This window comes from Sphaerodactylus townsendi, linkage group LG04, assembly GCF_021028975.2.
Source record: "Sphaerodactylus townsendi isolate TG3544 linkage group LG04, MPM_Stown_v2.3, whole genome shotgun sequence".
Taxonomy (NCBI): domain Eukaryota; kingdom Metazoa; phylum Chordata; class Lepidosauria; order Squamata; family Sphaerodactylidae; genus Sphaerodactylus; species Sphaerodactylus townsendi.
Window position 1 is genome coordinate 41,126,749 of NC_059428.1, and position 14,988 is coordinate 41,141,736.

General features: G+C 43.1%; 1 protein-coding gene across 1 annotated transcript; it reads right to left on the minus strand.

Moving 5' to 3' along the window:
* Nucleotides 1-682: 682 nt before the first annotated feature.
* LOC125431284 (cell cycle control protein 50C-like) lies at nucleotides 683-9,617 on the minus strand. The gene is made up of 5 exons (XM_048494049.1): nucleotides 9,250-9,617; nucleotides 8,262-8,354; nucleotides 7,352-7,561; nucleotides 852-919; nucleotides 683-760 (listed from the first exon to the last, which is right to left on the minus strand). Exons 1-5 carry the CDS (start codon nucleotides 9,476-9,478, stop codon nucleotides 683-685), a joined length of 678 nt encoding a protein of 225 aa, XP_048350006.1. The 5' UTR covers nucleotides 9,479-9,617.
* Nucleotides 9,618-14,988: the final 5,371 nt, after the last annotated feature.

The following is a 14,988-nucleotide window of genomic DNA, read 5'->3' on the forward strand; positions in this document are numbered from 1 at the left end:
GCCTTCAACCCCAGGATTTTGCAAAAAGATTGCTAGTTTAGCAATTTTTTTAAACCTTAATTGAGAGAAATTTGACGGTGCTGCCATTTTGGGGAAGAGACCAGTGCAAAGTTCTTCCCCAAAACGTTCTATATAATGTCCTGAAGACATTATGCTTTGCAAAATCCACCTTGGTTTTATTTTAGAGATACTGCCCTGCCTAACAGACAAATGCCCTGGAAGAGCAACTAAGACTATTTGGATGGCTTCTTAGAAAAGATATATGTGGGAAAACTGAAAGAGAAATATAAACCCTTAAACATCCTCTCCATATTACTAACATTTTTGTTCTGACAATAAAAAGTTGCTTGGTCAGAGCTGTTTTGTCAGAGATTTTGGAGGGAATAATTTCCCACAGGGCACAGGCAGTTGGCAGACGCTTCTGTGTGAGAGGCACACCCTCTCTCTCTTGCTGAAAAGACTAGGGGGTTATGAAAGACATCTCTGGAAGCTGTAGTCATGCTATCACAACTGCTTGAAAAATATGAAAGAAAAGGCACTAGGGGGAGACTTGGGTCTACAGTAATATAACATTCACACTCATGCTAATGGCCTGGTCAATCTGTATTCACTGGTTTAAGTTCCTTAATAAAATGCCCCGCTTTGCGGCTTTCTTTTGGTCCAACTAATAAAAACTAGACATTTAAGCCTGTATTTGTGGTCTCTCACTCTCCAGGCATCTTCGATTTTTCATTGATCCTGGTATACTGTTGTCTTGTTTCTGAATTAAAAAAAAAATGCTGTGATGACACATCATGCCAATAAGGTCACTACACCAGTAATGATGTAAGCTGGTCGGAGAAAAAATTTACTCTTCCGCTCCAGGTCACTGTTGAAAGGACAATGTGTTCTCTCCCATCAAAACTGGTAACTAGGAAATCTGGTAACATAACATTAAGGTTCATTATCAGCTAGGAGTGACTTGTAAAAGATATGTATTATGAATGGTAGGGTATGCCTTCCCCCCCCTTCCCCCCAATCCATTGTTCAGTATTACAATTCTATGTCTATGTCAACTATATCTATTTTCTGCCATGAAGCTGTCATCAGAAGTTAACATTTTATATCCCTATAATTTGCAAGATGAATGTGTTTATGCATGAAGTTGTAATAAAAATATTTGCAACTGAGTTAAGCTGAAACTTTTGAAGCCTTAAGGAAAGGAATAAAGTTAAATTGGGTGTTATCAAAGTACCAATCCAGTAACGGATAATACCTTTCATAGTTTTTAAATCCTGTATAATATACTACCTTTTCTGCACTTGTATCACTGTTCTGATTCAACATATTGATACGGGTGTTGAAAATCAATGAGTTAAGCTGGCATATATGTTTTGTGAAGAGTTCTCTCCAGCTGACTTATTTCTAACTAGCTTGACCTCCCCGTAATTTTTCTCCAGCCAAAAGACAAGCAAGAGCCGTCAGAAGCTGGTGGTCATGCCTATCTTTTTTTTTTCCAGCTGGATCAGACCAAAGTCCATCTAGTCCAGCTCTCTGCTACTCGCAGTGGCCCACCAGGTGCCTTTGGGAGCTCACATGTAGGATGTGAACGCAATGGCCTTCTGTGGCTGCTGCTCCCGAGCACCTGGTCTGCTAAGGCATTTGCAACCTCAGATCAAGGAGGATCAAGATTGGTAGCCATAATTCGACTTCTCCTCCATAAATCTGTCCAAGCCCCTTTTAAAGCTATCCAGGTTAGTGGCCATCACCACCTCCTGTGGCAGCATATTCCAAACACCAATCACATGTTGTGTGAAGAAGTGTTTCCTTTTATTAGTCCTAATTCTTCCCCCCAGCATTTTCAATGAATGCCCCCTGGTTCTAGTATTGTGAGAAAGAGAGAAAAATTTCTCTCTGTCAACATTTTCTACCCCATGCATAATTTTGTAGACTTCAATCATATCCCCCCTCAGCCGCCTCCTCTCTGTTATGTCTCAAAGAATCAGGAGTCGGAGGAACAAAACATGGTGCTTTATTTCAAAGCTGCTACTCACACATAGCCTAAAATCACTCTGCAGCTGTGCTCAATATAACACACCTACTGATTACCAATTCCAGTGCAACAGCTGCAGACTCTTAAAACAATACAGTACCTCACAATCAATACAATACATTACACCCCTTCCCCCTAACTCCTGTAATAATCTGGTGGGATTCTCTTCTTCAAAGCTGAGATCGTCTCAGCTCCCAGCTCTGGCTCCTGAGTCTGTGTTTGTTCCTGGTTCTGCAAAACAAATTCGGGACCCTTTGCTGTTTCCTCATCCTGCATCTCCATCTGTGCCCTTAACGCCCCAGGTTCCTCTGGGACAATTGGACTATTTACTGCTTCCTCATCCTGCAGCTCCATCTGCCCCCTTAACGCGCTCTAGATCTCAAGGGACCTGGGGGTTCCTGATCTACTGTTGGACCTGGCACTCTCTTCCTTACTTGGTCAATAACATGTTCATGCGGATCACCGCCCCTCTTCAGCTCTTCCACCCTATAAGACAAAGGGCCTCCACAACTGCTGGGACCCAACATGGACCTGCTCCATAATTTCGGACATACACCGTATCATCCCTATCAAATGTCCGAGGTGCTTTCAACAAACCTGATCTTCTTTTCCGTGGACTATCATCAACTGGAATCGGGATGCATTCGGTCCAGCTTAACGTTGTAAGTTTCCGCCATTCATTAGCAACTCCGCAGGACTCCTCTCCCGGGTGGCTGTGCACGGTTATTTATGTGCTGTAAGTTAACAAAAAAATGTACCCGCCAACCGACGGTGCCAATCCCTCTACTATTCGCTGCAATGCATCCTTCGTTTATTAACGCACTATCGCTTTTCTGCCTGCCCATTCGTAGAATGGATGAAAGGGGCCGAGGTAACCTGGCGAGGAATAACACCATTGGCCAGGAATACTCTAAACTCCTTTTGGATACAAACGCTGTCCCATTATCCGATACCACCGCATTTATCCGGGGAGGCCATGGGTTGCAAATAATCTTACGCCAGTGCCCTAATAACTTTGTTTCAGTGATGTCATTGAGCATTACTGGCACTACTTTCTAGCCATTTGGAATATGAGGTCCACTTCACGATGAGAAACACCTGGCCTTGGAAAGGCCCCCGCCACCAAAATCTCAATATGTACCCACTTGACCCACGGTCTTTGTGGACTCCCATTGATAGGTAGGAGGGTTTCCTGAGGTTGGTGGGGCAGGTGCGGCGTTATCTGACACTCCCCTGCACCTGGCCACCCATTCTTCTATTTCACTCATCCATCTTTGGCCACCCACACATAACTTCACGGGCCAATGCCTTCATTCTCACTATTCCGGGGTGCCCTACATGCCAAAGGCCTCCAGCACCCTAATCCTTAAAGCTGCTGGGGATCACTACTCTATTTCCCACACAGTAAGCACCCCTTGTGGACAGATATCTCGTGGCTGCCTCATTCCAAATGGTCTGGAATTTTTCCTCTTAACTTACCCAATGGCCAACCCCTTCCATGCCCAATACTCCAAAACTTCGGGCAAGCGCACTGGGTCCTTAGCTGACTTTTCTGCTATTTCTGCAGCTTGCAACTGGAGGCTCTGATAAGCGCATTCCAACATCAAAACCTCCAAGAAGTGGGGAATGATCTTCCTCCTCCCTTTGTACTGGCAAAGCATTACTCAAAGCGCATCTTACATGACCAATTTTCTTTCCCGACTGGTGCTGCAAGACATAATCCATATGCATTCAGGAACATTGCCCACCGCAGCATTCTAGGGGACAATATCTGTGGTGTCTGGCGCTTCTGAGGAAAATAATCCCAACAACGTACGGCTTATGGTCTGTAACAATCATAAATGAATTCGCCCATACACGTAATCATGAAACTTCTTAACCCTGTAGCCACTATTGCTGAAAGCATGCCTCATCAATTTCGCGGCTGTAATTTCGCTCCGTTGGCAAGACTAACGGCCCTAGGAATAATACGCAATTGGAGCTTCCCGCATATCCTCCAATTGATGGCTCAACACTGCTCCAACTCCATATCGGGAGGCATCAGCCGCCGTCAAAATTAATGGCTTCCTCTCATCAAAATGAACCAATACACTTTCTTGAGTGACAACAATCGTTTTGACATCTCGGAATGCCTTCTCATGCTGACTTGTCCACTTAGCCACACTGCCTCGTTTATCTAATAAACGGTTGCGAGTGGGCTCCGCCATTGTGGCCTTATGCTTTAGAGAATGAATGGTAAAATTTAGCTTAATCCCAAAAATGCCTGTAACTCTTGCTTTGACTGTGGTGCTGGGGCATCCTGGATGGCCCTCACAGCAACTGCTGCTGTCGGGTGGACTCCCCTTGCATCTACCATGTATCCCAAAAGAAACTCTACTTGCGCTACTCCAAACACGCATTTTTCGCCAGCTTAACAGCGCAACCGTAGATTTGAGAAGCACTGCAGTACTTTCCGTACCCGTGTCATCAGTTCACTCCTCAGTTGCACCCACTCATCAAGACATCATCAAAATATGGTATGACTCCCGGCAAGGATTTCTTTAATATTTCTTCCATCAAGCTCTGGAATATCCCAGGAGCTACGCTTCACTCCAAATTGCAGCCGCTTTACTCTGGAATGTTACCCCCCTGTAGAAGTCAATAGGCTATCGCCTGGGCTTCGTGCAGTGGCATCATCCACTTCCAGCTGTTGGTATGCCCCTGCGCTTAGATCTAATTTTGCAAAACCTTTCCCCCTGCCAAATGTTAAGCTAACAACTGGACTGGACAACTGGCACCCTGGAGTACGGATGTTTCCTGGCAATGCCTTGTTAATTGTATTGCACTTATAATCAAAGCACAAATGCACACATCCCCATTGGCCTTCTTCAGGGGGGTCACAATTGGAGTTTCCCATTTCCTTTGCATTTACCACTAATTGGCTCCAATATTCCCTGTTCCAATAACCGCATCTAGGTTCTGCATCCACTTTAGAGCAGCAAAGCAAATGGAATAGACGTACATTGATTTCTTAGACGTATTGGGGGTACTAAAAGGATCAAAGGACTACATGCAATGATATAGGTGGACCTCCTTATACTGCCCCAGTCCCTCAGCAAGCAAGTCACACACTCTTAAATTCTCCCACTAAGCACCTCCCATGTCAACTTTCTGCTAACCCTCATGAATTCCAGTAATTACAATCTCCCAACCCTCCCAAACCAGTCCAACCCCAATAGGGCTCGGGTCCGCCTTTCCCTTCCACTTCATTATTAACAATTTCAGAACATCCATCAAACATATGATATTTCACATGGACCATTACACATGCCAACCACAGGTACTCTAAGTGTCCTTTGATAATCCGTGAAAGTGGTTAAAGTCACAAGATTGAATGTCCAACCATCATCCTGTGGGGCAAAATGTTTTATAGAGTGTCCCATGAAACGATGGAGAATGCTGGACTCCAGAATCCAACTTCCATCACACAAGGGACATCCCTGGATCGCTTCACAGTCACCGCACAACTTACGGCTTGGATCTGGCTGGTTGCATCGTGGTTAATTACATCAGCTGCGTGAAACACCTTACTCACACTGCTCATGTAGGGGTTGGCCAGTCAAGCTTTCAGCTGGGCGCGTATGGGGACAGCAAGGTGCATCCACAGAGTGTGCTTAGTAGATGAGCCGGGAACATAATGTCTTCTTGGTCCCTGATGCCTTTTTTTTTTCTCTGCACACTCTCCCAATATGCCCCCAACGTTTGCATAAATAGAAACATTGTGCTCCTCTTTTAAATTTATTTACGCCTTTCTCTGTCATGGGGCCTCTCCACCACAACTCATACATTTTCTCTGTTAACATCCCTCCCTCTCTGTTGTGGTGGTCTTCCCATCTTCATTGCACCATGCTGCAGTCTCTGAATTTCACCATTACCCGGGTCTACAGTCCCACTGCCAGCTGTTTGCAATCTCTGTATGCTCCTGGCTTCAGTCAGCACCTCCCTTGAGGTAGAGGCTGCAGCAAGTTCAAAAATTCAAGGCTTCTTGGTATGCCGTTTGAAAAGTCAAGTCTGTCTTTGCCAGCAGCAACTTTTGCAATGGTGCCTCTCTCAGGCCACAGACCAGACGATCCCTTAACATTTCTTCCAAATTGGAGAAATTACATTGTTGTGCCAACCGCTTAGAGTAAGACTGCAACATAATCTGCAATGCTTTCAGTCCCCTCCTGATCAAAGTTTATAAAAAACACTCCGTCTAGCTATTTCTGGCCCGGTTGGGGAATGAAAAGGTTTCTTAATGCAGGCAGTATTTCTACAAGGGGTGTTGCGTATAAGTCTCTTGGCGCTATCAATGCTGAAGCGAGGTCAAACACCCCTTCACAACAGAGGCTCAAAAAACACGGCTCTTTTCCCTTCTGGGTCTGTTATGCCATTTGCCAGAAGATAAAAATGTCCAATCGGGCCTCATAACTCTGCCACTTCAAAGGGAAACTCCAAATTAAACTGTTCCAGCTGCCCTTGAAAAGAAGCCATGAATTTCACTCACAGTCCTTGCTTCACAAAACTTGCCCTAGAGCTTCGTCAGGCAAGTTTATCCTGCCGTACGTAATATGTTATGTCTCAAAGAATCAGGAGTCGGAGGAACAAAACATGGTGCTTTATTTCAAAGCTGCTACTCACACATAGCCTAAAATCACTCTGCAGCTGTGCTCAATATAACACACCTACTGATTACCAATTCCAGTGCAACAGCTGCAGACTCTTAAAACAATACAGTACCTCACAATCAATACAATACATTACACTCTCCAAACTAAAGAGTCCCAAACGCTGCAGCCTCTCCTCATAAGGAAGGTGCTCCAGTCCCTCAATCATCCTCGTTGCCCTTCTCTGCACTTTTTCTATCTCCTCAATATCCTTTTTGAGATGCGGCGACCAGAACTGGACACAGTACTCCAAGTGCGGTCGCACCACTGCTTTATATAAGGGCATGACAATCTTTGCAGTTTTATTATCAATTCCTTTTCTAATGATCCCCAGCATAGAGTTTGCCTTTTTCACAGCTGCCATGCATTGAGTTGACATTCCCATGGAACTATCAACTAAGACGCCTAAATCCCTTTCCTGGTGTGTGACTGATAGCACTGACCCCTGTAGCGTGTATGTGAAGTTTGGATTTTTTGTCCCTATCAGGGACAATTCTAATGACAATTCCTTGATCTCCATCACTGCAGAAAATGTGCTTGCGCCTGTAAAGCTATGCTGTGATACATTACAGTTTACGTAGCAAGAGCCTGAACTTTCCCCCCAACATTAAGCAAACTTGCAGAGAAAGGAAACTATAAGATATGTGTATGCCATAATCTCCAGCAGGGAACCCGTCTGCAAACTCATTGGTGTGGCTGAGGTGGCAGTAAAAGTTTTTCAACTTAGGGAAGGGTGCTACTCGTATCCAGATAATAAAGTTGTCATTTCTATATCCATTGTTTTCTTCATCCTCAATATCTAATAAAAAGGCAGGTTTCTGCCAGTACGGATGTATTGCTGCCCCTTCGGAGAAAGACAGAAGGTGACAGAAGCCTTCTTTCCGTTGAATCCAGAAATGATTGCTCAGACATGAATTGGGAACAACAGTCAGACAGCGGGGATTTGCTTTCCAATAAAGGCCCTAGTCCAAGTGGCTATCTAGCTGTGTAGTCAAGTTTCAGTTTTGGAACCTTGTTCCATAATGGCATCACAGAACATACCATTATATAATGTCTTGTGTCACTGGGATCAAGAAATAAATGGCAGGGTGAAAATACGTAGACAAGAAGCCTGCTTGCTTCTCATTGGCATAAGGCATGTTTTAGTAGCACAAGGGAACTGCTGTTCGAAGATAGGGGCTAGAGTAGACTGAGGATGCATTCAGCCTCATGGTTCAACATCTCAGCATCAGTTTGCACATCCTTGGCCTGAGAAACACTAATAGTGAAAAGAGCAAAGACAAAGTCAATTGCTAGTTATACCAAGATTCTGTGCATAATAAGTGGGACAAGGTACAGACCACCATTCCTTCTTGCTAGTAGTGAAGTGCTTCTATTTCACCTTGATGGCAGATGAAATTTGGGATTGGCTTGCATCTCTACTCCAACATGAGCTTAAGATGTATTGTCAAGAAAAAAATTTCCCCCAAGCAATGCAGCTGGCTGCATATCACAAACTGAAGCGTCATTTTTAAGCAAAGGCAATCCAATAGGAAAATAAGTACCAGTGAATGTGGAAGATAAATTGTGTGACATTGGATTACAGAACTTCACGTTTTTATCAGTCCACCCCGTGTTCCCTTGTTTTAGCAATGGGACTTACCAAGTAGTTGCAAATTGAGGATAGTAAAAAAGGTCTATTGTATCTGGGTGGAGATCAGAAGGAAAATTATGCCAAGCCAACATTATGCCAAACATCTGCAATGTAACTATTTAGCAGAACCACAAGAACGCATAAACAAGTGCCGCTCACACACCATGCTTCTAAAGAAGACAGAGAGAAAATGGGAAGCAGGAGTTAACTTTTCTCCCATACATTAAGATCCTCTGCCTCTCACAGGAAGGAAAAAAGTGACATCTCCAGAGCAAGAACGTCCCCTAAAATACTGAGGACAATTTCCATTAGAATCTGACACAGGCATCTGAGAGTATTTATATGGTTAACTTTGTGTCTGCAATGGGATTGTAATTTATTTCATTTGGAATATGTGTATGGGAGGTTGCTTTTCTTGAGGCTAGTAGCAGTTAACACCCCATACTCACCCGTCTACAGCTGCTTTTCATGAACAGTGACTGTTGAGATCTCAGAACTCCCCCTCCTCCCAACTGTTGTTCTCTAGCCTGTGTCTGTCTCACTGATGATGTAGATGAAGAGCTTGGATTAATATCCCACCTTTCTCTCCTATAAGGAGACTCAAGGTGACTTCCAAGCTCCTTTCCCTTTGTCTCCCCACAACAGACTCCATGCTATTATACCCCAGTGCAGTTCCATGCAGTGGTGGGGTTCAGCAGGTTTGCACCACTTTGGCAGAACTGGTTGTTAAAATGGTGCTTGTAAACAACCAGTTGTTAAATGATTTGAATCCCACCACTGGTCCCACCCATCCCCAAATCTCACCCTCCCCAGGCTCCACTCCCATAGCTCCAAAAATTTCCCACCTAAAGACCAAGCAACTCAAAAAGAAGGCTAAGTAGTCAAAGTGATTCTCAAACGAACCTCTGTTTCTTTTATTGTTGTTGCAGCCAATAGAAGGTCAGTTCCCACAGCAAGGGAGAACAAGCAAGTTCCAAAGAAGGTGGAGAGAACCAGTACAGAATTCAGCTGGGGTTTCCAGGCAGGGAGCTTCTGTTGTTTAAATGCACTATTATGGGGGCATTGTGATGGCTGTTCTGAGCCAGGAGAAATGTTTTTACTCATGTTAATGTTGCTAGAGAACAACATGTCTTTGTTAGAGCTTTGCTTAATAAAGCTGGGGTATCCATAGCATTTTGAAACCTTTGTAACTTCCTGGAATTATTTATTAACTTATTGATCCCATATCTCAATATACTGATCACTTTTGCTGTCCTGTGCTGCCCACCTCCTGGTGTACTTTAATCCGAACTGCAGGAAATAAATAATGCCACTCAACAGGTTTCAAACTGAATTACCAGTCTGTCTTATTTCTTCTACATGATTTAGGAGAGAATGTAACAAGCTGGCAGCAGCCTGAAAATCCTGCACATTTGGTGGCATATTACTGCTGTTTCCCTTTTTGTTGTCTAACAGCGAACAAACTTTATGCAAGCTACTGGCTATCACATACATTCATATCTGATTGTTAGCCAATCAGAGACCCTGGAATTCCACTGTATGGGAGGGGGGGAGCCAGCCTCAGCTTAAAAAGGGTAAAGAAGACTTTTCCCCACCTTTGGATAGTTATTTTGTGGCTTTGTACACAGCAAAGAGTTTATGCATTCCAAAGCTGCCTTGGAGCTGACGGAATCCACTGCTTTCCTGTGTGCGTCTGAAGTAAAAATAAGGTAATCAGAGGACAGAGAGAAATTCTATTGGCTACATTTGCTCTAGATTTTATCATAGTTGATCACCTGCCCACCAAGCAGTATCCAATTTAGTCTATATTTAGTGGGTTTACAAATCGCATTAGAAGCCACATGGGGTTTGCCAGTTAAAGGCCAGTCCAATAAAGCCTGAAAGGTCATTGTGGCATATATTGTAATTTTTAAGAATTTAATAAAGGTCAGCAACGTAGAAACGATTTCCTTGAAAGGAAAGCAAGAATAGCAGCAGTCTCTGTGAGTGGACAATCATTGGCAGTAGTCTAAAAGGTGTTTAGGTGGCCTTTTAGTACTGGAGCGTTCATATCATACCTGTTTTGTTGGTTGCCAATCAGTTAACAAACTTTATTCAAGATACTGGCTATCATATATTGTTAGCCAATCAGAGACCATGGAATTCCACTATGGGGGGGGGGGGGGCAGCCTCAGCTTAAAAAGGGTAAAGAAGACTTTTCCCCACCTTTGGATAGTTATTTTGTGGCCCTAGAAAGGAATGTCAGCTTAGCCAGACTTGTGTGTGTGAAAAGAACAACCTTGAACCTGCTGAGATAATTTGTCCAGGGAAAAGGAAATCAGACGCCTTTCAGAGTTTACTTATATTTGAGAACCAGTTTTTTCTTTATATATTTAAGTCATCCACACATAACATTTACCTTATTAAATGCTTTATTTTCTGTTAAATATTTGTTGTTCATTTCCATCTGTGTCTTATCTAAGTCAAATATGTAAGAAAACAAAAAAGTACAGCCTTGGTCTAGCAGGCTTCCAAATAAGGGGCTTTTAGCCCACACACCACCAATCTTTTATTAAAAGTGTTTGTTCCCCTTTTATTTGATTGTTGTTGGTTGGGGTATCTATTTCTATAAACGCAAAATACCACTGACTGGATCTCACTTTGACCTTTCATCAAAAGAAACCTAAAAAACCAACCCGAATCCTGGCTAGCAAAGTTGAAATTTGGCACACTGGTTCATTATGTGGTTTAGGTGCTCACTAAAAAAGGATTTTTCAAAATATTGTTTTACTCGAGTTATTACACATTTACTGTTTTAACTGCTCATCTCTGGCCATCTGCGCAAACATTCTAAGGGCAACCAAGCCCCTCAGTCCACAGACATGCTGCATGAACATTCTAAGGGTGACAGTTAAACACCACCAGCTTCAACAAACAGGCTGCAAAAAAGCATGCTGAATGTCACCCCGAAGTTAAAAGACAGGCTGTGAAAAAGTACTCCTCCACCCACCCTCATGTTAACAACACCGCTACAGCCAAATACAATCAAAACAGATTACAAACCACATTATCACCTTGGACTACTAAACATTTGTCAGGTTTTGCATATGGACATCAGATTGATTACTGTGCAGACAAGTTTACTGCTCTCAGCCTCCAATCACCCTGTACTTGGTGTTGTGATCTGAAGTGGCAGGATGAGTCCCCAGGAATGTGCTGCAGTGGCAGTACAGTTCAGCTCCCTGCCCTTCAACCCTACCCTGAACCTCTTCACAGCCTTCTCACTCATCAGCATCCAATGGCAGAACACTTCCTTTCTGCATCCCAAAAATACAACTACTTCCACATGACGTCTTTTGGAGCCCACCAGGTGAAAGAGAGCAATAACACATTGCATTAGAAAAAGACAACTACAGGAAACTGCTGCAAAATATGCGAAAACAAACCCATCAGTCCACAGACAGGCTGTGAGGAAATATGCTGCATGTCACCCCAAAGTTCACAAACAGGCTGTAAAGAAGTATGTTGAATGTCACCCCGAAATTCATAGAGAGCCTGTGATGAAGTATTCATAGCGAAGCACAGGTGTCCTGCTAGTAAAGAATATAAGAAAGGCCAAAGTGGAGGACTATATTTTCTTCAGTCCAGAAAGCCTCCCCATTCCATAGCTTCCACAGCTACCAATAAACACAATGCAACATATTTCCAAATGTGCTCTGAAGTAATAGCCAGAGACCTCAGCAACATTTTTGGTTAGTAAATCAGGCTTAATACATCTGTCCTAGTTAAAGATCTGTAAAGTAATCTCCATCTCCCAAGCTGCCTTACTTGAGAGCCAGCATGGTGCAGTGATTAAAGCGGTGAAATCTGGAGAACTGGGTTTGATTCCCCCTCCTCCACATAAGTGGCAGACTCTTATTTGGTGAACTAGGTTTGTTTGCCCACTCCTACACATGAAGGCTGCTGGGTAACCTTGGACTAGTTACAGTTCTTCAGAACTCTCTCTTGTAAGTCACTTTGAGCCTTCTTACAGGAGAGAAAGGCAGGGTATAAATCCAAACTTTTCTCTACTTCTGCTCTCCTGTTACCTGAATGGGACCAAGAGAGGAGGAAATTAGCTTGTTAGAGGGGCTCCAGCCAAAAAGCACGGGATCTTTTGTCAATGAGCCCTTCGGGGGAGGGCGGTATACAAGCATAATAAATAAATGAATGAATGAATGAATGAATGAATGAATGAATGAATGAATGTATGTATGTATGTATGTATGTATGTATGTATACAGAGATTTTATTCACGCACAATATTAGCAAAAGAAAGAGTAACAGAGACCAACCAATTCAAATTGAATAAAATATATATTTGCTTGCACTCTGACACAAACTTGCAAATTTCTACAACTCTACAACTCCACAAGTAAAACCAAGAATGAAACCACCCTCTCCGTCCCAATTACACATACACACAAAACTGAGAATGGAGAGAGAATAAAGGGAGAAGAAGGGAGGGAAGGAGGTTCTGAAGGGTGATATTAGCTGATCCAAGGCATGTGAGAGACTTGAGAATTGTGAGGAGTCTCTGCAGCAGGAGTCCAAGGTGCATTGCATAAAGGAGAGCCGGCAAAGTGGTTGCAAGGGTATCTGGGTATTGGGAGAACTTGGCACACTTTTCCTCACCTGGGCTAGCCCTCTTATTGGGGAAAAATTCCATTGCTCAGCATGGCGTCCCACTTTTCCAGGATAAGGATTAGTTCAAAAAATAAAGTTTGACTTTGACTAGGCAGTTTAAAGATTAGCTGCTGCCCAAATCTGGTGGGAAGATTAGGAAATAGCACTTGACATTCCAGGATGGGGAAGTATGAGCATATCAACAAAGAACCAGGTGTGAAGCGATGGTAAAACTGTTTTCTTGATGGCCCAAGTCATTGGATGAAGTACCCCTTGAAGCAGGGATATAATTGTATTATGCATGCCTTGGAAATGCTTGAAGCATCCTGTCTTGGTGCTGGAATGTGCTCGGAACATGGAAAACCAGGTGCTCTCTCTGAAAAGTTATCCAAGGGATCCCCATTGCATTTAGAATTTTAAGCGGGTGTCCTTCTAAAGAACTAAGAAGAGATTGGGAATCAAACTGAGGCATCTCAATTGAAGAGAGGACAAGTGCCTTACACTTCTACCTCTTTTCTCTCCTTCCCAACACACTTATGCTGCTGCTTCTCAATCTTTCCCATTACAGAAATAATGCGGTTTGAAATTAAGTCAACAAGATCACACTCAATGCTTCTTTTTGTGACTACATGAACACTCAAGTGGCATGGGGTTGGATCCCAGAGGATTTTGATGAATGGAAAGTGGTGATTTTCAGTAATCTCCTCTGCAGAACTTTGACTCCCTCAGAAACTGTTCCTGGTGGGGCTATCTCCCTGGAACAATCACAGCCTTCAGTATGAAATGATGAAGTTGTATACCACAGATGTAAATCCCCTCCATTCTTGGGAATTACTGGTGGTTCCAATCCATGGACTTTATACAACCTTATTCAGGTTGTATATCTACCATACATACTCAAGTATAAGTCGACTTTTTCAGCACATTTTTAATGCTGAAAAAGCCCCCCCCCCGGCTTATACTCGAGTATATACGGTAATTCCAAGATGGCCACCAGAGCTGTGGCACACCAAGAAAGGAGATCACACCAGCTGTGGCAGAAGCATTTTGCCTGCACCCAACTTTGAGTATTAAATTCACCTTTTGTGTTTTTATGTAGAGATAAGCTTGTAAATCCTCCAGCTTTGATAAAGCCACAGTCTTTGCAATTAGAGTTGCTCCATTGGCTCTGAATGCCGTGTTAGGTATTACTCTGTGCCCTTGAAATTTGTGTTCTGACAGGCATGGCATCCTCTTGGAGAGAGATGCCATTGCACTTGTAGCATTTAAAAAAAGATCTGCAAAACGCAAGTCAAGATTTGTTACTAGTAAATCAGGTCAAGCTGAGTTTTTGTGCAAATTCCTTTCTGTAAAGCAGTACAAATTAAAGCTGAAAAGAGAGGGTCTTACAGTTCTAAGGACAGAAATACTCTCCGTGCTATTTAGCAAGTGTAGCAGGAGACAAAGAGACACTGTAGATCTTCCTAATGGCTAAATCTTACCTTTGAATAAAATATGTCCCTGAACACACAAGGATAAAAGCATACACTGTTCACAAGGTGGCGCTAGCAAACAGTATCTGCTTCCTTTAAAAACTGCCTTGCTTAATGACATTTTTAAAATTCTAGTGAGCCATTTTTGAGGGAGGCCTTGTGGGTACTCACATGTTTAGCATGAAGCAGCCAGGCAGTCTCCCTTCTTGCCTTCATCCTGTTTGCCCTCTGATCATGAAGATTGCTTTTAGTCAACTTTTCTTACAACCAGTGAGATACTTTCATGAATGTTATTGGTATCTATTTTATTTTTGAAATTTACCAGTAGCTGCTGCATTTCCCACCCTAGATTTATACTCGAGTCAATAAGTTTCCCAGTTTTTGTGGTAAAATTAGGTGCCTCGACTTATATTCGGGTCGACTTATACTCGAGTGTACAGGGTAATAAAAACCACCTGAGTTACCCACATGATGATGTTTACGGTACTGCAAGTCTTTCAAAATGTGACTTGTACAGCATGG

Bases quoted from the DNA above. Each gene is read 5' to 3' on its own strand.
- LOC125431284 (XM_048494049.1), bottom strand. From the start codon at position 9,478: ATGTTGTTCTCTAGCAACATTAACATGAGTAAAAACATTTCTCCTGGC. The intron at 920-7,351 runs GTTTCCTTTCTC...TTATGTTACCAG, and splicing joins TGGCATACACATATCTTATA to ATTTCCTAGTTACCAGTTTT. The intron at 761-851 runs GTAAATTTTTTC...TTTTTAATTCAG, and splicing joins CAGTGACCTGGAGCGGAAGA to AAACAAGACAACAGTATACC.